Source organism: Heloderma suspectum, chromosome 9, assembly GCF_057233095.1.
Source record: "Heloderma suspectum isolate Gila_16-S chromosome 9, 16-S_ref, whole genome shotgun sequence".
Classification (NCBI taxonomy): domain Eukaryota; kingdom Metazoa; phylum Chordata; class Lepidosauria; order Squamata; family Helodermatidae; genus Heloderma; species Heloderma suspectum.
In genome coordinates, this window is record NC_139466.1 from 25,448,923 (window position 1) to 25,471,027 (window position 22,105).

The 22,105-nt window shown below is 42.3% G+C and overlaps 1 protein-coding gene across 10 annotated transcripts in view; it reads left to right on the forward strand.

Moving 5' to 3' along the window:
- CENPI (centromere protein I) overlaps positions 1-22,105 on the forward strand; it is a 31,380-nt gene that overhangs the window by 1,137 nt on the left and 8,138 nt on the right. For 2 of the 10 annotated variants that reach the window (XM_084813849.1, XM_084813858.1), the window contains exons 2-17: positions 4,191-4,516; positions 7,502-7,636; positions 7,804-7,922; positions 8,103-8,210; positions 8,557-8,605; positions 9,001-9,047; positions 10,555-10,644; positions 12,992-13,120; positions 14,311-14,475; positions 16,409-16,529; positions 16,921-17,012; positions 18,925-19,042; positions 19,138-19,202; positions 19,921-20,018; positions 20,170-20,305; positions 21,310-21,434. In XM_084813849.1, coding sequence (XP_084669975.1) covers positions 4,306-4,516; positions 7,502-7,636; positions 7,804-7,922; positions 8,103-8,210; positions 8,557-8,605; positions 9,001-9,047; positions 10,555-10,644; positions 12,992-13,120; positions 14,311-14,475; positions 16,409-16,529; positions 16,921-17,012; positions 18,925-19,042; positions 19,138-19,202; positions 19,921-20,018; positions 20,170-20,305; positions 21,310-21,434 — 1,808 coding nt within the window. In that variant the 5' untranslated portion in view covers positions 4,191-4,305. Of the gene's footprint in view, positions 1-2,043; positions 2,214-4,190; positions 4,517-7,501; positions 7,637-7,803; positions 7,923-8,102; positions 8,211-8,556; positions 8,606-9,000; positions 9,048-10,554; positions 10,645-12,991; positions 13,121-14,310; positions 14,476-16,408; positions 16,530-16,920; positions 17,013-18,924; positions 19,043-19,137; positions 19,203-19,920; positions 20,019-20,169; positions 20,306-21,309; positions 21,435-22,105 lie in introns of those variants that run through there. The other 8 variants (XM_084813856.1, XM_084813851.1, XM_084813857.1 and 5 more) reach the window with 8 other exon arrangements.

A 22,105-nucleotide genomic window follows, 5' to 3' on the forward strand; every position in this document is an offset into this window, starting at 1 on the left:
TTTCCCATCAGCTGTTATGAGGATTGCAGGTAAGCTCAAAGGGAGAAGGCAATTCTGAAGGGGTGGCAGATGACATTGGCGGCCCTGCTAATAAAAAAAAATGCTGGTGCTATGTCCTTGAGAGCCCTGGCTCCATTACATCACTGCTATTGCAGCAAAACCAGTCTTATAGCACCTGCTGAATTCAAATGTATCAAGTAGTTTGATTCCATCTGTTTGAGCATGAATCAAATGATTTCCTATCCCACTGTGACATATTTTAAAACTTTAAAAAACTTAAAGAGCAATCCTGTGGCCACCAGACACTGTCTAGACAGCCATAGGAGGTCAGAGCTTGATTCCCAAAGACCGCAGTCCCCTCCACCTTATAGCCGGTGCAGTTCTTCTCCATCTCCATGCTTGGGAATGGAGCACGGAGAGGGCAAAAAGGGGCTTTATGAGGCTCCCTATGTGCCATGCGTCCCCCCGCCTCCGAAGTCCCCAGCTAGACATGCAAAATCACGCATCTAGCTGAAAGTGCAGGTCAGACAGAGCATGGAGGAGAGGATCCCCTCCATGCTCTGGCCGCCCTGCATTCGGTAGTCAGCAGCCTCCAAGTTTAGAGGCTGGAGACTATCTTCATAGGATTGCACCCTTAAGGTGCAATCCACTGCTGGCTGGGGAATGCTGGGAGTTGTAGGACTTCTTTCTGTCTAAACATGCATAGGAGTGGACCCTTAATTTGATTTTAAAATTAATTCTTTTTAAAGAAAAAAAACATATGTTTGTGTTTTGTAAGGGCCTTTGGAGGCTTGTAAGCTGCCTTGGAGGCATATTGTCAGATGGAACAGTGGGGTACAGAGATTTTAAATCTAACAAACTTGGAAAGATTGTCTTATGGTGGGTTACTGCTACTGCAAATGCCCTGTGTGCTTATTATGCATATACTTTAATTTTTATTTTATTTATTTCATTTCTATACTGCTCAGTAGCTGAAGCTCTCTGAATTGAATTGTCGTAGACTGTATTATTTGTATTTACTGTTTTTCCACATCCATCTGTTTTATATCAACTGAGAATAAGACTTTATGTTTGATGAAGTGGACTCTAGTCCATGAAAGCTTATGCTACCCTTTCCAATCTGGTGGCCTCTGGATATTTTGGACTACAGCTTCCAGCATTCCTGACCTCTAGCCATGTTGGCTGGGGCTGATGGGAGTTGAAATCTAAAATATCTGGAGGTCACAAGGTTGGGGAAGGCTGGCTTATGGCATAATAAATGTTAGTCTTTAGTGTGCCACAAAACTTGATTCTTCTGTGGAGCCCGAATTCAGTAGTCAGGGTGTTACAGACAACACACGGGGCCGACCAGGCTCTGCGAGAAGGGAAGAATAGGTTGTTTGTGTTGAGTACGCCTGTATGTAAGAACTCTGCTGGTCCAGACCAAGACACCAGTCTAGTCCAGCATCCTGGTTTGTTTATTTATTTATTGCATTTATATATTGTCTTTCTTCCAAGGAGCTCAAGTTAGTGTACATAGACCTCTCCCCATTCTATCCTCACAGCAACCGTATGACATAGGTTAGGCTGCAAGTTGGTAACTGGCCCATTGTCATCCAGAGAGCTTTATGGCAGGGAGAGCAATCCTGTGGCCCCCTAGACAGCGTCTGGGGGACATAGGATATTTCGGATTCCTGGATCTGATGCCAGAGACAGTGCTCCAACCCTAGAGCCAGGAAACCAAGCACCCTGCCCCCTTGCAGCCAGCGTAGAGAGAACCGTGCTGGCTGCTTCTACTAGCTCACAAACATGAGCTCATAGAGGGGTGCAACAGAGTGTGTCAGAAGCTTATGAGTACCCAGGGCAGATCCGATAGGATTGTGCTCTAAGTGAGGATTTGAACCTAAGTCTAACCATTCCTAGTCCAACACTCTAGCCATTAACATTGACCATGGATGTGTTTCCAGAAAGCTCATGAACAGGGGATAATAGAGATGGGCTTCCCCTGTTATCTGCCACCAGTGTCTGGCATTCAGTGGTATACTGTCTCTGGTTTGTCCCCAGAATCTGGTACTGCATGAACCGAAGATATCACAGGCTGAGTGAAACCCAGTTGCTCAGCCCCACTCTCTTGCCTTGGAGAAGTTTGGTGGGAGCTGCTACCTGGTATGGCACCAGGGAAGGACAACAGCAGGAAATGCTGGCTGTAAAAGTCTGATTCCATATGGACTCATGTAACCTCTGTTCTTTTACTGGATTTCTTATCTTATTTTGAGAATCTTCTTAAGCTGCTTTGAGAGGTTATTGGGGCTGTAAAGTGGGGTATAAGTCTTCAAAAGAAACAATATAAGAAGAGAGTTCTACTGGTCAGACAATGACTGTGTTCAGACGTAACAGCTCCTTTCAGCGGCAATTCATGTGTTAATTGTGGGGACATATGCCACACCAAACTGCTTCCTATTTTTAGTAACAGCCCTCAAATGTAGCATTCGAGGGTTGTTACTGTGATGTCCAAACCCGGGAACCTGGGGTTGTTTGTGGGTTAAACAACCCCAAGTTAACCCAAGAACAAGCCATGAATTGCCACCAAAAAGTGCTGTTAAATCTGAACAGCCTGTAAGAGGCTAATCTAGTCTAGCATAGTTTCAGCGATCAGCCAGCCAGATAGATGCCTCTGGAATCTCAGAAGCTGGGTCTGAAGGCAAAAGAGTGTCCCTGTTGTCTCCCCAACATCTGGCATTCAGAGATATGGTGCCTCTGTATGTGGGGGTTCTGTTTAGCTATAATTAACATAAGAGTTTGCTGGGTCAATCCATCTAGCTCAGCATCCTGTTTCCAAGAGTGGCTGTCTAGATGCCTCTGGAAAACCTACAAGTAGCAGTGATGGGGTTGGGAGTATTATGAATATAAGGCCATCCCAAGGCATAGTCTGAAGGCTTGTGGTGCAACAATTTTGCTGAAACTAAGCTGGTCTGGTCAGTGCCTTGTTAGGAGAAAGTGTATATACACCTGGAAAGTGTATATACACCACCTTGAGCTCTTTCGAGGAAAGGTCCACTAGAAATGTAATGAATCAATAATATTTTATTTATTTATTTATTTCATTTCTATACCACCCAATAGCCAAAGCTCTCTGGGCAGTTCACAAAAATTAAAACCAAAGAGCACACAATAAAACAATACAAAATATATAAAACATTAAAACCACAGTAAACAATACAACCAGAATAAAACCTAGCAGTAGTACAGGGATTTAAATTACAGATTAAAAACAGCAAAGCTAAAAGTCTAAAGAGCTAAAATGCTAAAAAGTCTGGGAAAATAAAAAGGTCTTCACCTGGCACCAGAAAGAATACAATGTAGGTGCCAGGCGAACCTCCATAATATATATGGTGCTTTGCAGGTTTTCTCTTGTGACCACACCAGAGGGGAGAGGGGAGCGCTCAGGTTTGAGGGTATGCTAGGCTTGTTCTCATTAACCCTAAATTACAGTTTAGCATTGTGTCCCAACCAGTCCATTGTGTGCATTTCACTGGTGGCGTTTCATGTACAAGTTTATGGAAATGGAGTTCTTGTACTTCGATGTGCCCATGATATCACCTCTTGGTGTACAATCTTGGGATATATTAGTCTGGGGAGATGAGTTCAGAACTCTGCCTTGATATTGAATACTAAGTTAGAAGGAAGTCTAACAGCAGTGACATGGTAACTAAACAAACTAGGAAATACAAGCAATCCAAGAAAAAAATTGATAGGTCCAGACATACCACTTAATTGCTGTTGCAATATCAGAGTTCATAAACGACATACTACATTTTTATTACATACAGATAGATAGCTGCCTCTGTTTTCTAGTTTTGCTGCTGAGGTTACTTTAATTTTATTATTGTGCTTAATGTTTGTAGCCTTGGGGAACCCACTCCATGAGACAGAAAGGTGGGATATATGCTTCGTAATAAATGAAATAATTGTGATTTTGGTAACTTCTATAGCTATAGCAAGTGCATGCAAATATAACCTTCATCTCCTATGTTCATTTGGACAGAAGAACAAGACCTTTGTATACTTCCACAAAGTCTTGTTGTAACTGTCTAGAGGAGACTTTTATACTTTCCTCGGGGATGCTGTGACTTCGGTTCCTGCATACCACTATTGCAAGTTCATTAGGGTCATTAATGTACTTAAAGTGGGTGTCTTTCCTTCTCTTACAGGTAACTCTCCATTAATTTTGGGCACCAAACTTGCATATTGTTGGAGAAAAGGTTAATACTGGCAAATGAAAATAACTGGACTTGTCTTGCACTTCTTTCCTTGGAATCAAAAAGGATGAAGAAAGGCATAAATACGAAGAAGCCAAAGCAAACTTTGCCAGTTAGCTGTAGCAAACAAAGTGATCTCTCGGCATGGAGAGCAAGTATCACAAAGAGTGTTGGCAGCAAAAGTGAACAGAAACACAGAGATCAGCGAATATCTGCTGGTGAAAAGACAGACCGCAGCCAAAATCCTCTTGAAGAAGCTCTGTGCTTTTTGGAGAAAAGTAAGAACAAAAGCAGGGCTAAATGTTTATGTGCCAATCCAGCTACAAGATGCATATTCAACCAAACTAGGTGTTATATTGAAGACGTAGCTAGCAGCTACATCCTTTTCTACACAATTGGGGGTATCTGGTTTGAGAGTGCCCTATGCAGGAAAGGGAGATCTAATATCTTTTTCCCTAGCCCCGATTATTTCCTACCTGGCATAATGATAGGTGTTTTGCAAATTCTGAATTAATTATGCCTTCTGAGTGACTTCTCAGAAGACCTTTCAACTGAAAAATTATGTTTTACTACAACCCTCTGGTGCCTTCCTTTTCTACAATTCCTGTTAATCAAGTAGTACCTGCGTTGACAACCATTTTCCAGGTTACCTGTATGGTGATGTACCAAATGTTTTGTTTGAAGTCCAGGCAGTGTCATTTTATCAAATTTCTCTTGTACAGGAAACATCCTCTCAAAAGTATTATAGTGAACCCATGCGTCTCATGGGTCAGTTTTTTGTAACCTTTCATTGTTTTACACTTCTCACTTTTATAAGCAGAAGGATATTCAGGAGCAGCTTATCAGGGTATGCTTCCTGTGAGAAGAAAATATTGGAGGTGTATACTTCTGTAGCAAATTATTTATAAATGTACAGGATGAGCAGATGGGAAACAGGCAGGCAGTACTAGTTGCAAAATGACCTTGGTCCAGCTTGCCCATATCCTAGAAGCTGTTTCTGCTAGCAAAAACTCAAAACTGTTGGCTACTTTTTATAGTCATTTACAAACATCAAAACTTGTGTTTTCTGTAAGTTTCTGTATAACAAGAAACAGGGGCCACTTTGTGTAACAGAGCATATTTAAAATGAGGGTGGATTGATTTAAATCAGCAAGGGACAAAGGCTGATTTGAATCAAGTTTCTCCATTGATTCTTTATATATTTCCTAAATAATGGTGCAAATCTGATCACTAAATTATGTTAACCTACAACAAAATAGAGTATTCACACTGTGATTTCATTCTTACAACCAGGCCTTCCATCCCCTTCTCACACAGTATACATTTTGCATGTTTTCTTTTTTTACCTATAGAGCGAATGTCTTCAAGGTATTCCCATAGAGACCTGGTTCGGATATAATGACAAACCATGGTTTAATTATTGTGGCTTGTCCTTACATGCGAACCTGGAACTATGGGTTAATTATGGGGTTGTTAACCATGAACAACCCACAAAGAGAACCCATGGTTTGTTAGGTTGTGAACTGTGGTTGTTTAAACCATGTGTTGTCATTACACACTTACCAGAACTGTAGATTGTTCATGGGTTGTTTCATCAAGCTACCAAGGTGGTAGGCAAGAGTGGTCAGAGAAAAAAGCTCTACGTGCCAGTACTACAGTGCCGTAAAAGCATTTGGGATACAGGGAAGAAGTGGCAGGAACCAAACAACCCAGGAATTGTCTAAAAAAAGCCCACCCCCAGCAGTTTGCTTGATCATCTGGTAGCCAAATCATGGCTTAAAGCAACAACTTATGGGTTAATTAAACCATGGGTTGTCATTACATGCAAACTAGATCATAGGGTCTTTTTGGTACTAGCACCCGTGATGGTTTGTGAGATTTAGGGAGCAACCCTATGTCCCCTAGACAGCGTCTGGGGGACATAGGTTTTTTCGGTTTCTGGGTTCCAAGGTTCATAGAATCATAGAATAGTAGGGTTGGAAGGGGCCTACAAGGCCATCGAGTCCAACCCCTTGCTCAATGCAGGAATCCAAGTCAGGTTGGAACTAGGGCTCTGACCTTGTGGTCCAGAAACCATGCTCCCTGCTGCCTCCCCTGCCCCCTTGTGGCCAGCATGACTTTCTCTGTGCTGGCTACGTCTTAGTGCTTGGAAACGGAGCACAGAGATGGGGGAAAGGGGGCGGTCCCAGGGGAGGTGACCACAGAAGCTGTGTTACGCAGCTTCCTATGCGCCGCGCAGCCCCACCCCCCAGCTAAACAGGCAAAATTGCCTGTCTAGCCAAAAATGCAGGGCAGCCTTGCCCCCGTGCTCCAGCTCCATTGGGTAGTCATTAGCCCCTGAGTTCAGAAGCTGACAACTATCAACATAGGATTGTGCTCTTAAGCTGCAATCCTAATTTACTTCATAGTAAGATCCATTGAAAACAATGAGACTTCAGAAGAGACATGTATAGGATTGCACTAAATATGGGAATGTAAGGAACTGTGCACTGGACAACTTTGTCTCCTTTCCAGAGTTGTTCTTTTCTGCTTCACTCTACCTTGCCCCAGCTTCACCCTCACAAAAACAAAGTAGCAAACAAAAGTGAAATGCCCAGTAAGCAGTAAGCTCTGGTAGTTACTGGGCAGACTACACCAGTTAATTTTCATCAGTTGAAAATTAAATGCCTGTGTTTGGTAGGTTGTAAATACTCAGACTTGAACAGTGATCAAGCTGGTTCTTCATTTATATAGAAATGCCTTCTTTAACTCTGTATCTGGTAGAAGCATTATTACATTTTAGAGAGAAACTGTAGGGCTATCATGCTTATATCCAGATTATTTAACATTAACCTATGATTCAAGAGAAACTTGGTATTTACACTTTTTAAAAAATAAAATCTGATTTTTATATTTCAAACTACTTTTTAACCTCCCTGTTCAAAAGGATGTTTTATGTGCTCTGCTTTGTTTAAAGCCAAGGACAAAGCAGGGGGAAGGTCTTTCCCCTTGCATGGTCTTTCTTGATCACAGCATACCACCAGCAGAACTGTGTTTTTATAATAACCACACTATCTTTCTGGGCAAATGGAATTCCTTGTTTTTACAAATGCCATGACACCATAGTGGGGTTTTCTTGTCAATAGAGAAGTTTGTTATGTGGGGGAAAGGCTTTTGCTGGTGTAAGTCGACAGTATAGCAAGCCATCATGCAGGTATCCTGAGACACCACTCATGATGATGTTTAGTGCGTAATTAACCTCTGCACATCTTGACTTTTTCTAGTTAAGGATCGCATTTCTGTAAAGAACGAAGTTCTGCAGAAACACTTGGCAACCGTGGAAAAGATTGCCCAGGAGAGAGGCTTAACACCTGAAGAAATTGACATCGTGTTGAACATAGCACTCAGTGGCAAGTTTGGTAAAAACAAACTTATGTCTTTGTTTCTCTTCCACCTCTTTGGCACTCAAGAGTACCTAAGAGCAGCTGCATTGCCAAGTCTTACTTGAGCCCCCACTAGCTTGTAATGGATTATCAATAGAGAGGATAATCTTGAAATTTAAGCAGTGTGTCTCAATGTCTTCCAGCTGAAGCAATAAACACTCGACTACTGAAGAACTTGATTCCCACTTCAGCAATAACAGAGGATTCTATCGTTTCAGCTGTGTCTTGGCTCTGTGTTGGCAAATGTTCTCGCAATACTCAGGTAAGTTGGCAAGCATGGTGGTAGTGATGACTTGGCTCTTAACAATTATATTTTTGCCAGTCTGGGTTATCCTGGTGACTACTAGGCTATATGTTTTATATCCTTGTCTGCTTTGAACACACTGCACAACAGGTTTGTTGCAGTGGCTTGCTGAAAGACATCTGTTTTCTCCCTTGTTAGGTAATCTTCTTAAAATGGTTGATTGCAATGTTTGACTTCATTGATCAGAAGGAAAAGGTTAATGCCCTCTATGGCTTCTTCTTCACCTTCTTACAAGATGAGAAACTGGTAAGATAATTAGATTTTGTTCTCTCTGATAATTATAATACCTCATTCTTCATGATAGTTTTGAATAGCTCCACTCTTCAATTGCCCTGAAAAAAGTGTAATTAGGTGTCCTCCTGCTTCTAATGTGGAGTTGCATTGTAGCTGATCAGTGGATGACTTTTCTTCTAAAGATACTGCATTTTCACAAGTTGTCTGGTGCAAAGGTCAAATGGTCAAATGCCATTTTGACACTAAGATATCCTAGAAGAACTTGCTGAATTAAATGTTATTTCCTTGTTATGATTGTGTTGGGGTAGTAAGTATAGAATTTGTTAACTGTTTCTGTTCAATACTTCTTTTTCTTCAGCTCCCCTTTGCCTGCCATGTGCTTTATTTGCTGACCAGAAGAGAGAATGGTGAGATCTTCATTGGACTGATGCCACATGTTATGTGCTTGCAAAAGTGATCCTTTTTAAAAATTATTTTCCTTCCTCAAAGGCTTTCTGTCAAAGGAGCTAGTCATCTGTTTTTCCAGGGGTCCATTTTGTTGACTTGAATTACTTGTAGAAACCCCATTAAAGACTTGCTACCAAAAAATGGAGCCTTCAGTCCTTTAGCACTCCAGCTGACTGAGTTTGTGCAAGTGATATGGCCTTTCTTCTGTGTGCTGTCTGGTCCTATGTCTAATGTGCTGTTTCACTAGGAATAAAGATCCTTTTACTGTGTACCTATAACCACCTAGAGACTTATGCAAAAGGCAGAGTATAAATAAAGAATAGTTATAGAGCTTCATTTGTTTTCTTTTCCCTAGTGAAACCTTTTCGTGTGAGGAGGCTCCTAGATCTACAAGCCAGGATGGTAAGCTGCTTGAAACTAAAGTCACCGCGAGACACAACTTATAAAGCCTTTTGAGATCTATGGGGAAATCCTTCAGGCCCACTTTTTATAACTTCATGTTTAAATATTTGTATTTCATTAATTGTTTATATTTCAGGGCTTATTGAACACCCTGCTATAATAACTCAAGAGTTCTCCAAACTGACCCTCTTTTGCTGCCACCAAATCCCTTGGGATAGTTTAAAACCTGCTAGTGGCTTGGTATAGTAAGCTTGGGTGTGAGACAGACACCAAGGCTAGAGACAGTGAACTAAAATTGTTTGTTTGTTTAAAGAGAGATTTTTAGCATAATGGAATACTGATACTTTGGGGTTTTAAAGTACTTAACGACAGGTTTTAAGGACTGAAAACACACCATTACTGACACAAGCCTGTAAATGGCTGTTTACCTCAGGCCAAATTCACGTAACAGGTACAGTTACTGGATACAGTCTTTCTCTGATATCAAAGCTAGTCCTTTTATACTATTGGCTGCCCAGACTGCTTATTTGCCCTTAAGACCTGCTTATGTAATTCCTTCTGGTAAGACCTTTACACAGAGCAACCTCCTGGCATAATACTGCAACCTGCTCCCTTCTGATCTTCACCAGCAAAGTATCTTTCTCATACAGTGAAGGAATAGCTTAATATTCAGGCCTTGGTTATCCACTTTCACCTGAGCTTATTAGACCACCCACCACAGTCTCCAACTGACTGTCTCTCACCAAAACTCTTCCTTCATATATTCCAGCACTCCATCTGTCTTTTTCTAACTGTTGGTTAACTATCCTCTGACTAGAACCCCAGCCAGTATGTTTCCCAGGCCAATCAGAAATTAATTTACCTGATCTAGGCCCCATCTATAAAAAGTAGTAGTCTCTCTCTCCCCCCGTTCCATTTCAGTACCTGTTACCAAGCAGATAATACTAAACTGGCTTGCAGCATAGTAACAACACAAGGGCTGAAATCTTGACAGTTATACTCTAACAATATCCCAGATCTTTTCCAAAGCACAAGACATAGACAGACAGTTATATACACAGCATTTCTCCACAGAATCTAATCTTTATTATTGGGTAACTGTACAGTATGAAAGCTGGTCCTTGAATAGCCAACATCCATCTGGCATCACTTAAATGGAAAAGCATATTGCAGTTTAAGACATAAAGAAATGTTATAAACAATGTAATAACAGATCTAACATTCTAGCTGTTAACTAACTGTTAACTTGATGGTTAATTCTAGGCAACATTGCATATGTACACTATATGTAAATGAAAAAGTGTCAATTTTAATCTCTTCAGACTCAGCTTCACAACAGCTCTTGTCAGTCTTTGGGATGGTCCTCATCCTCTTTCTGACAAAGAACTTGTCGCTCATGAACAGAGAAATTTGCTGTTTCTAATGGATTGGGTTTCATAGTTTCTTGGCTGCTATGTTCAGACATGATAGGAGTACAACATCTAACTCTCCTCTTGTTTTCATCCAGGGAGCAGAACCTCCTCTGCAAGCTCTGCTATCAGTGTACAAGAGCTTTGCTCCTGAAATGGTGTCCATAACTCTGCCCACAAATGCAAAGGTGAGGAATATGATGGCTGGGAATGAGGACTGTGCTGTGTGTGCTTGCTCTGTGAGAGAGCTTGAGTCGGAATTCTGTGTGGCCAAATTCTCAAGCCCTGATTGATGCAAGAATAAAAGTTTGGTTTGGGACTGATGTGTACATAGCTGCATTTTTATAAATTTTTCATGTCATGCTGCTTAATATGAAATCAATAACTAATGGGAAATCAAAGTTATCATGTGACCATCACTACTGACACCAGAAAATTATATCTGTAAAAATCCACCATAAGTCATCCTTAGAGCAAGGGGTCAAAAAGTGTGGCCTGCTGGACCCTGTGTCTTCCACTGCAGCATCAAGTTTGAAGTTTTCTACACTAGCAAGGAAATCCCTTCCTTGTCTCTGATGTCTGATCTCTGATGAGAGATCAGAGATAAGCAAAGGATTTCCTTGCTAGTGCTAGCAAGGGAAACCTCAGATGTGTGTGTCTGTTTGTGTATGAAAGGCCCCCTGGTACCACCTGATGTGGCCCTTGGGGCCAAAAAGGTTGTGCACCCCTACTTTAGAGGCTTCGATGGCTGTATTCTTGACTTGAGAAGGCTGACTCAAACATAGTTTTTAACTCCCATCCTATTTGGTCTATACTGGGCATGTGTTGTGTAGTGTTAGAGATGGTTCCAGTTACTGAGTGGCATCTACTCTAGGTACTAGATCTCAATGTTTATGCATTTGAGAACCTTGCTCAAACTTTTTGGTCTCTAAAGAGATTAAGCTTTGAAAATGATCCACTCCTCTTTTCTGAGGTAGTATTCAAAGTGCATGTCAAGTAAAACTAAACTCAGCTTAAAACTGAGCCAAGCCCAACATAAGATTGTTTTAAAATAGGTGGAGAAACTGAATCTAAAATGGTAGACTTAACTGGAGCTCCTTATCTCCTTGTAAAATCCATGGTGAAGTATTGAAACACCAAATATCAAAGAGTTGGCGAAATGGAATATGTCAGAAGGATGTATCCAAATGACTTCACTAAATCAAAACATAATTTTAAATGTGAGTGGCAGGATGTAATGTTAACCTGCCAATTACCACTCTGATCCTGAATGCACCTCTGCCAAGCAGTACTGTAAAGGTCTACCAATCTAAATAGACAATGAAGAGTTTGAAAAGGGCAAGCTTGCATACATCTTCTACTGAATCCTCTCATGCAGCCCTGTCATGTTCATTTTGTCACCAGACATGGCCATTCCTGTTGCTGGGCAAAAAAAGCTGGTATGGCCACATGTCAGACAGCAGTGGTGCTGCGTGGGTGGACTTAGTACAGCATAGATGTATGTTTGCTCTCACTAGGCTTGAAGCACGAAGAAGCTGACCCTGCTGGCAGAGCGTCTGGACAGCATGTGTGGGTAGACTGTCCCTATTCCTGCTGCACATTCCTAAAGCAGACTGGCAGAATTTGGATGTTGACCTAGTTCACACAACATATCAGCCTAGAGTATAGGTTGAGTGTGGGTTAAAACCGTCATGGGTTGTTATGTTGTGTGAACCTAGCTACTCTAACAAACCATGGTTTGTTAACCATGAACATACACAGTTCACAACCCAAAATTAACCAGGCCAGTTTGCTTGTTACGATATGCCACCATAGGTTAATTCACCCATGGGGCTCTGAAATGTGCACCAGTGGCCATTTTGAATATGCAAGCCACGGTGTGGGGGGTGTCATGCAAACCTGGGCATCATGTGTTATTCCAGGGTTAACCCGCGGATAACCCTCAAATAAACCATTGTTTAACCCTCAAATAACCCACGACACCCAGGTTCACATGACACAGCAAGCCACAGTGCACCCTCACAGCAGCTTACATATTCAAAATGGCAGCTGGTACATGTCTCAGAGCCCCGTGGGTGAATTGACCCATGGTGGCTTACCATGACGTGAACCAGGTCACCATGTGTTTTCTGCGTGAGTTGTTTGTGATTAACCAACCATGGTTTAGTAACGCAGCAGGGCTCGCACAATACAACAACCCACAGTTCAGTAACAACCTATGGTTCAACGACAATCCACACTAACCCCTTTTCAACCTGTACTCTGGCTTGTCATGTTGTGTGAATCTAACCAACGTATAAAAAGTTTTATGAACTCATTCACTAGGAGATGTCCTTTAATGGCTATTGATTTAAAGAGCTGAAAGGGCTGTTTTGTGGATCACATGGTTTCAGAGCTGTTTTGTGGATCACATGGATGTCATAACTGCAGTCATTGCATGAGTAATAGTAATCTAAACCCTTATCCTTTTACTTGTGGTTAAAGGTAACTTTCATTCTCTCTCGCTCCCACCCACCCCCGCCCCACCCTTTCAAGATACGGTTTAGAAATTCGGAGAACCTGTGGAAAACGGCAATCAGCAGCATAAAACGACGCATCTATGGAACATTGCCCACATCCCAGCCAAATTTAATAGGCAATGGCTATGTCCGGTCCCAGAAGAGGGTGAGTTATTGGAAATTTCTTGAATGCACTTACTGGACTCTGAGTATACATGCTATTGTTTTGCGTGTAAGTTATTCATTATTGACAGCTAGTTAGCTTCTCAGGCCATTTCCAATACTACATCGAGTCGGTTTGCACTTTCTTTTTAGTTTTTCCCATAAAAATATTTGCCTGCCAGACTCTATTGTGTTTGCACTAGCAACAACAAATTTGCCTTATGTTTTGTACCATCTTCCTTCCTGCCCTTTCTGTCCCATTGTTGTTTTAGTTTTAATCTGTCCACAGTCCTGAAAGTCTTTCCACCTTGTTTTCTCACTTGTTTTTACTTTGCTAAATGGTTAGGCATGTGCCATCTTTGAGCTTTCCAACATTCTGGCCACTTCACTCTCTGACTCCTGCACATTCCCTGCATATTTAGCAATGTCTGCATGGCAGAGTGAACATGACAAGCAAAAGGGTTTTGTGTATAAAATATAAATCAATATCTGCTCCTCCCAAACTTGGGATGAAGGGGAAGAGATCAATTAAGGGGGGAGTCTATATCGGTGGCTTTCAAACTGTATTCTAGGGAAGTCAAAGTTTCCTTAGAAGCTTCTCTGGGTTCTTTGGGGGAGTGTTCAAACTTGTGCTGAGAGCATGATCTCGGTTATGTAGATTGCTGACCCTGAGGTCCAGAAGGCCTGGCTGATGCCCCAAGTAAACCGGGAATACACTCTAGAATACAGCCTGAAGTCCTTGTCAATACACAGAGGTTCCTTGTCAGACAAAATCAATGTGGAAAGGGTGTGTATGTGTGTGGGGGAGTGTCTTTAAAACCACTTTATTATATATCCGTTCTTTTGGAAAGCTCAGAGCAGCTTACATGACGTTTCCAGTAGTCTCTCATAGAGACATCAGTTGAATCCACATCGGTGATAGCATTAGACGCTCTCGTACAATCCATTAGATGACTTATATTGTAAATTGACTGCAACATGTAAAGCTCACAAAGCTCGTCATATTTTTTTCTGTTTTGTAAGATGCAAAAAGAATTGTAAAGGAGATTCAACAATGAAGATATAACCTTAGAAAAAGACAGGAGGATATTATGTTGGCTGAATTTGGGGTGAGGGTTGACACCACTGGCAACCCATTTCATCTGGAAATGTGACTATGAGCTGTATGTAACGTTGACCTTGTTTTCTGTACAGAAATGGAATACAAAGTTGGCTCTGCCTGCATGTAATAGCAACTCTGGTTGCTCAGCTAATAGCCAAAAGCCCAACTACACTGATCTCATCAGTCATACTGAATTCTTCCCTGTGGAGCAGCTGCAGACCTTTCCCCAGCTTCTGCAAAACATCCATTGTTTAGAGGTAAGTGGCAGACATCAAAGTGGCCAAGAAGTATTAGGGACCAATTTACTAGTATTGTGTGTTTAACTCCCCTAGTCTTGTAAGGAGGACTTGACTAATCTGATAGAAGTCAAATAGACCCAAATTAAACCATAGCTTTAAAACATCTGGAAGTATGTGGTAATGATTCCAACTTAATGTAAAAATGTCAATTTGTATTAAGGATTATTGTACCCGTCTGTTAAACAACTGTCATGATGACCACCTCCTCCACTGTTTGTTCTATGCGGTCTCATCTTAGTTACGCGCTTTTCTCTGTAACTCAATCTGGAAGACGGATTTTGTTTTCTAAACAAAAATGAATGTTTAAAAACTCTTAAGTCAATTCAAAGAAGTAACTATTCTGGTGGTAAAATTTTGTTAGACCCACTACTATCATACGTGTGCAGCAGTTTATCTCTCCCACCCACATTAAATCTACTTTAATTGAGGGGTTGCCCAGCCCCTTTGAATGAATCTGTCAATTTTTTTAAAAAATGCATGCGAGATGAAAGAAAGGATTGAACTACCACAGAATTGCTCTTATTTTAACATGAAATTCCACATTTGAGGAAAATTTTATGTATATTAAATGTACTTTACGGTTATGGTCTCTAGTGTATAGGACAGTTACAAGGTAGATTTCTAACTGGAATTAATAAACTTGTTTGTTTTTATATGGGTGTCACAAACTGCGTTGTTTATCAATTTACTAAGTGTTGTTTACAGATTAAAAACAAGGTAGTCCGTCACTTCAGATTTATAATCTACACCAAGGGTAGACAGACTTCAGGCTTGTGGGATCTACCTTGTTTTGTACTTGAACCCTGAGATCTACTAACCAGAGAGCCTAGTGCAAAAAACGTGCCCCCAGAATCAAAGAATTCTGAGCCCAAGAATTTGTTTTGACTACTAGAACTGAATGGAGCTCACAGTCCTTTCACACATAAAATCCACTCCTAGTTACCCAAGCTTTCTTCATATCAGCAGTATAATTTGAAGGGAGGAGTCATTTTGTTGCTGCTATTGTTAAACAATTGGGAAGCAGAAATACTTTCCAGTTTACTGGAAATCACTCGGATTTACCTTCAGCTCACCCCTAATCTGGAGGGCATGGCACAAGGAAACAGGGATTGAACTCTGATACCAGTTCTTAAAGTTACGAAGTTCTTGAATAATCAGCTTGAATAAAAACAGTTCAGGGAGGAATTGAGCTAAATGGCAGCTGGTCCCTCTACTGAGCTAATGGAGAGGGCCCTACTTGTCCAGTCTTTTCCTCTTCTGCAGCCAGATGGAATGGCTGCTAACAGAGGAGTGGGACAGGTGGCAGCCATCAGCTGTGCTGGTGTAATGTCAAGGAATATCCAGAAATTCTACTTGCTCAAGATGAAGCAACAACATTGACAAAACAGTTTCTGTAGCTAGAAGGGAAAGTTACTTTTCCTATGCAAAGCCTCCTGCAGGTTTTAGGAATATGAGGGGCGGTTGGCAGCAAGGGTAATGGCCTGGCAAAAGAGAACTAGTTGATTAGGAAGCTGTGCATTGAGGAGGTGCAGTTTGTGGGGTCTGAATTTGATGTAGATTGGAACTAACCAGCCCAGTTGAGGAAACTCTAGTATAAGTTTTTTTCCTAGCAACAGTGTCATATATATATACTGGAGATGCTTTTTAAAAAATGCTTCTTATTTTAGGCATTCTGTTGAAAACAAACACATGACTGCTTGAAAGTTGTTGCTGGTTCTCACAGCGACCTAGCATCCTGGGTGTGGGAGCGAGCCCTGATCCTGTGTATGCATGAGTTTTCCTAGGTGTTTTGACTGCTTTGTTTGAATGCAAAGAAACAAGGTAGTGTTGGCTCTGTGGCATCTTTCTGTGCTGTCTTCTTAACAGTTTCTTCTCATGGCTGCCTTTACAGCTTCCTTCCCAGATAGGCTCAGTGTTAGGAAGCCCTCTGTTGCTCCACCACATTAACTGTGTCAAAGATGACTCCGTCTATCAGAGGATGTATTACTGGATGGGCCAAACATTCAGAGAAGGTAGGCAAAACTGATTGATTTGACCTAGTTCTTTCAGTGGTAAACATGTGTCTGGGCCGTATCACTTCAGGTGAGACCTCACATGATTGTTCCTCCACATAAACAAAACAAAAAATGTCAGGAAGAAAGATTCTAGCCTAGTCTTCTCCATGATGTGTTAGTTCTCTGTGTACAGGAAATTCCTGTTATACAGAGGCATTTCATCATATGTGCCCCCCATCTGCAATCTGACATACTACAGCCCACGTACCGGTTACCTTCTCAGTGGGCCTAAATTGTACCAAGGCACAGTGGTGGGTGTAGACTGTACGCAAAGATGTGAAAATGGGGGAAGTGGGGAAGGACATTATATTCAAGCACCGTTATGCCCCTTTCTCTCATTATGATTCAGAATGCCCTTGGTATAAGATTGAGAACCAGCAATATGAATTGGAGTTCAAGGACTTCTTGGAGAGAGTCTTGGAAGCAGAATGTTTCTTGCAGGTTAGTTTGCATGTGACTCCCGTCTCATCATTCCCTGGAGGACATTTCAGCCCTTATTTCCATCAATATCTCAGCTAAGCTGTCTGAGATTAGGGTAGCAGTGATCTGTATGCCACACAGAGAAGTACTTTGATTCCACGCAGTCCCTGGTTCCATTTTTCAGTAGAAAGAAGCTTCCCAACTGTTCTGATTACAGGGAAGCCATTATAAATGTACAGACAATATTTTATGGTGGCTTGGATATGGAAGAGTGGGGTTGGAGTGTCAGGGTGGAGCCTCGGGCTGGGCTTCAAGTGGTTGAAGGTTGATGTTTCTAATCCATGTTCCCATCTCCCACTGTTGCCCATGCATCATTTCTTGTCCAGCACCATCCCCAGCCTTGGCCAAACCATCAACATTCTGTTAAGTCACATTGCTATCGAAATTACACAGCTTAGAACTTCCTTGTCATAGAACAATGGTAGCCAAGTTGCAGCTTAGGAGCTGTTCAAGTGCCACTGCCAAGTTTGAGAGAAACAACAATAAAACAATTTATTATTTTTAGTGTTTTTCAAGTGTCCAAATACTTCACATAGAGTATCTTTGTTATCTTTACAACAACCCTGTAAGTTGGATGAGCATTACTGCTGAAGCTAAGAGAATGCAGCTTGCCTAAGACCACCTAGTGATGGGATTCAAGCTGGGTTCTTCTTGTTCATAGCTCAGTCTCTTAGCCATCTCATCTCCAAATGTCCGAAGTAGGCCAAACAATTCAAGGTAAAGCTGTCCCTGGATAAGTCTACTGTTTAGTAGAAGAATGCAGTGGCTCTCAGGAAGCAGATTCTTTACAGGGCAGCAAACCATATTTTTTGTTGTGTGGTGTGACACTTGGATTTTCTGACTCCAATTTCAAAATGCCTTGGAGCTATCTCTGGGTTTACCTTTGCCCTTGGAATCAGAATTGGAGGAGTCTTGTAGGCCATCTTGTCCAACCCCCTCCTCAATGCAGGAAATTCAGACCTGGTGCATCCCCAGCAGATGGAACATAGGAAGCTGCCTTATATCACGTCAGACCATTGGTCCATCTAGCCCAGTATTATTGGCACTGACTGGCAGCAACTCTCCAGGGTTTCAGGCAGGATTCTCTCTTAGCCCTTCGTGGAGAAGCTGGGGATTGAACTTGGGACCTTCTGCATGCAAAGCAGCGGCTCTACCACTGAGCTACGGCCTCCTCATCCATCCTTTGTTTGAAGATCTCCAGAGAGGGAGAGGCCATCACTCTTCTAGGAAATTGGCTCCGTTGTTGACCTGCTCTTACATTAATATGTTTCTCCTAATGTTCAATTGAAATCTACCCTCCTATAACTTAAGCCCATTAGATCTAGTCCTGCCCTCTGGGCAGTAGAAAACAATTGTTTGCCCCCTTCTGTGTGACAGCCCTTCAGGTATTTGAAGTGCTATTTCATCCTCTCACAACAGTATTACCTCCTTTCAGCTGCATGCTGGAGGAAGAGCAGGTTGTATCTGAGGCAAGCAGTGAGTGACACATCCAGTGTGTGCAATCTGAAAGTAGGGTTCCTAGGGAAGGCAGACTGGCTGTGAGATGAAAAGCAGAAAAGAGTGGCTATAAAAGGAGCAAAGCAAGCAGCTTGGGTAATTGGGGATCTGTTTGGCAGGACAAAGAACTAGACTCTGTTCTTTGGCCAAGGAACTTGAATTTTTAGGAACTTTTGCCATCCCTGACTTAGAACTTTTAGCATGGCAGCCCTGATAAATCTGCTTTCAATAGATCATCTCCCAAATTGTTTGTTTGAAGAGGGCTAAATGGATCGCTTCTGTTTTCCTCTGTTATGGTGAAGCATCACCAGGCAGGGCGCATGAAAGGAACTGGCTTAACAAGAAATCTTTTGCAGTTTCAATTGTTGCCTTTCAGGAGGGCTTCTCATCCTGTGAAGAATTCTTATACAGGAGCCTGCCATTCTGGGATGGCTGCTGCTGTCGGGCTCAGGTCCTGCAGCTGGTGAGTTGGATCCCTCTCAGCACTTTCTCAGGTATGTAATGTCACCTAACCAATCTTATCCTGTTTTGTGGTCTAGACAGATATTCTTGCTTCGAAGTCACTATTCCTTCCTTCCTTTGCTTTCAGAAATGAAGTCTTATCTCTGCAGGCCGTTGACACAGCTTTTCTTCACCTCGTCCCTCTATTTTAAGGTAATGGGGGAAAAGGGGACAGTGAGTATTAGTTTTCATGTGTAATGGGTACCAAATTTTATCCCTGGCATATTAAGGGGGTCTCACTTTCTCCACAATTGTTTTCCTGAGACACTGAAGAGGTGGGTTCAACGCCCACTGACAACTGGCGACAAAATACAGGGCTCATTGGGCTTGATATAAGACAAAGACTTGAATGTCATTGAGATTGTTATCCTTGTTAAAGGAAGAAGGCAAACCACTTGTCACACTTACAGATGGGTTTCTTTTGTGTAAATTGGCCTTGTGAAGCAAAATTGGCCTTACAGGGAGTGCAAAAATGGAGAGTCATCATCTTTTGAAATCCATCTGTAACTCTTAAAGTGTGTGTGTTCCAAGAAATAAAGAAACCACAAACAATCCAGCACCATAAAAGGTGAGTTGTTGCTCCTTTTTTCTCTTAGCTGGAAATGTGCAGGACTTCAAGTTCCCTAGAATTTGAATCTTTTTTTTATCTCCTATCTCTCTGATTGTGAGGTAAGCTCCAAATCTATTAAACTACCCTAGGACAGTTCTTAAACCTATTTTTGTTGCTGTTCTGGATTTTAGAAATCTTTCCTGGCTGCCTGCTGCAGTCTTGATGGTGCATAAAATATGGGCCTTCCACTCCCAGCTGGGCATGTTCCAACTCTGAAATGCAATTGATCCATGGTTGGTTTTTCTCTTCCTTCTTCTATAGTGCAGTGTTCTTGAAAGTCTGAGAGAGCTGTTACTGAACTGGCTAAACTGGCATGTCATGCAAGCAGACATGGCAACAGAGTTGAATGCAGATGTTTTGTAAGTATAATCTTTAAAAAGGTGGCACACCTCTTGTACAATGAGGTGTCCACTGGGCATTCAAGCAGACATGCTCGGGTGCAATCATTCCCTGCCTAACAGATGCCTAGTGGGATATTGATAATGGTGTCTGTATCTTGCCCTGCTGCAGGAACACCACCCTCTCTGGCCTGGTCAGCTCTGTGGCAGAGCTCATCCACTTTGTAGGCTGGCTCTCAACTATTGCCCTGCGCTTAGAGAAGAACTCCGCTTTCTTGATGCACTTCATCCTGGATTTCTATGAGATAGTATGTAAGCTGTTTACACTGCAAGTTTGTTCCCTTTGGGTGGCTCAGGATGATGGGAGTTGTAGTCTGACACATTTAGAGAGCACCAGGTTGGGGAAGGCTGCTCTAGACTCTCTGTGTTTGACAGCCCTTGGCCGCTGTAATGTAAGGTTGGGCGATTTGTGGCTCTTCAGATATTTTGGCCTACAACTCCCATCTGCTCTAGCTAGCACAGCCAATGGTGAGGGATGAAGGGAGCTGTAGGCCAAATATCTTGTGGGCCACAGTTTCCCTATCTATCCTCTAATGCTTCAGAAAAGACAAACAAGCAAACTGTCTGGGGGAGGAAAGGAAAGGAGACCCCCCCCCCGCCACCTTTTTAAGGTACTTCCAAAAATACATTTGAAAAGGCCAGTAAAATCTCTTGTTTGCATAGATCACATTATTTTTCCACTACACGTGCTCTTCAGGCACTTCTTAAAAGACATTTCCTGTCCCTCCTTTCTGTAAAGCGGCTTCCAGGGTGGCCAACAACAAAAATTAGATCCATTAAATACACAGCAATAATAACTAAACAGAAGTCAGAGATGTCAGCAAAAAAACCATTAGAAACAAACAGGCAATAAAACCATAAAAACAGGATTAAACTATATACTAAAACTCAAGTGAATGAAATAGTCTTCACCTGGTGCCAAAAAGTAATAACTTTGGCACCAGTGGAGTGTCCTGGGAAGAGCATTCCACAATTGGGCCACTGCCACCAAGAAGGGCTGTCTCCAGTCAGAACCCAGAGAAGGGTCTCTGAAGGTCTTAGTGAACAGGCAGACTCCTGTGGGGGCAGATGATCATTCAGATATCCTGATCCCAAGCTGTATAAGGCCTTATAGGTCATGCAGTAAATGGGCTTAGAGTGAATGTGTGGGTGGGCAAGAACAAGACAATCCCTCCATTTTCCTGGGTAGATACTGCACTGAGGGCAGATTGCTGAGCACACAAACTCATCTGGCTACCCTTCCTACTTGTAGGTGTGTGATGTGTATCAGAAGTATAACCTCCCCTTGGTTGTGATGCCTCCAGCTGGAGTCTTCTATCCAGCATTGCTCAGCATGGATTCTGTCACAGTTGACCATCTCTGCCACATTATGTACAGGTATTGACAAGATTCCGTTTTTCCTATGCTGGGAATGCTTCCCATCTTTTTCTCTTTTAAGACCTTCCTCAAAGCCTTATCTGAATGTCCATAATCTCTCCTTTTCTGGACTACGTATTTGCCAGGTCAGCCTCCCTACTCCTAATCTGCCACATACTTTATCAAGCCCACTCATTTCTCTCAACAGTCCTCTCTCCCACCTACTCACTCCCACTAGCTGACCCTCTGAGCAAGGGTCATGCTGCTACAGACTCGTATATAGTACCCAGCCTACTGTTTAGATCTCGGTAAGTGTTAAGGGGTAGAACTGGCCGGAGGCTTGGGCTGCTGCTGTGGGACACACTGTGCTCATCCCTGCCACTTCTGTGTGTTGTGTGCAGAGTAATATGGCTAGAAGGCAGGATGTCAGCTTGTCAACTTGCACTTTTTAACCTGTCAAGCTGACAGTTTAGTGAGATTCATGGTGGCAGTACCTCACTTGCACAGTATTGTAGATTCCTCTGGGTTCCCTTTGTGGGGAGGGGAGGACTGCATGTGGCCCTGATGCTTGATTTGTGAGGAAGTCATGGTGGAGGGAGGCCCCAGTTCAGCATTATGTGAATGAACAGTTCAGGGTTTGAGTTCAAACTCTTCTTCTTCGCTTGGCCCTCCTCTTTCGGTATGATCAGGAA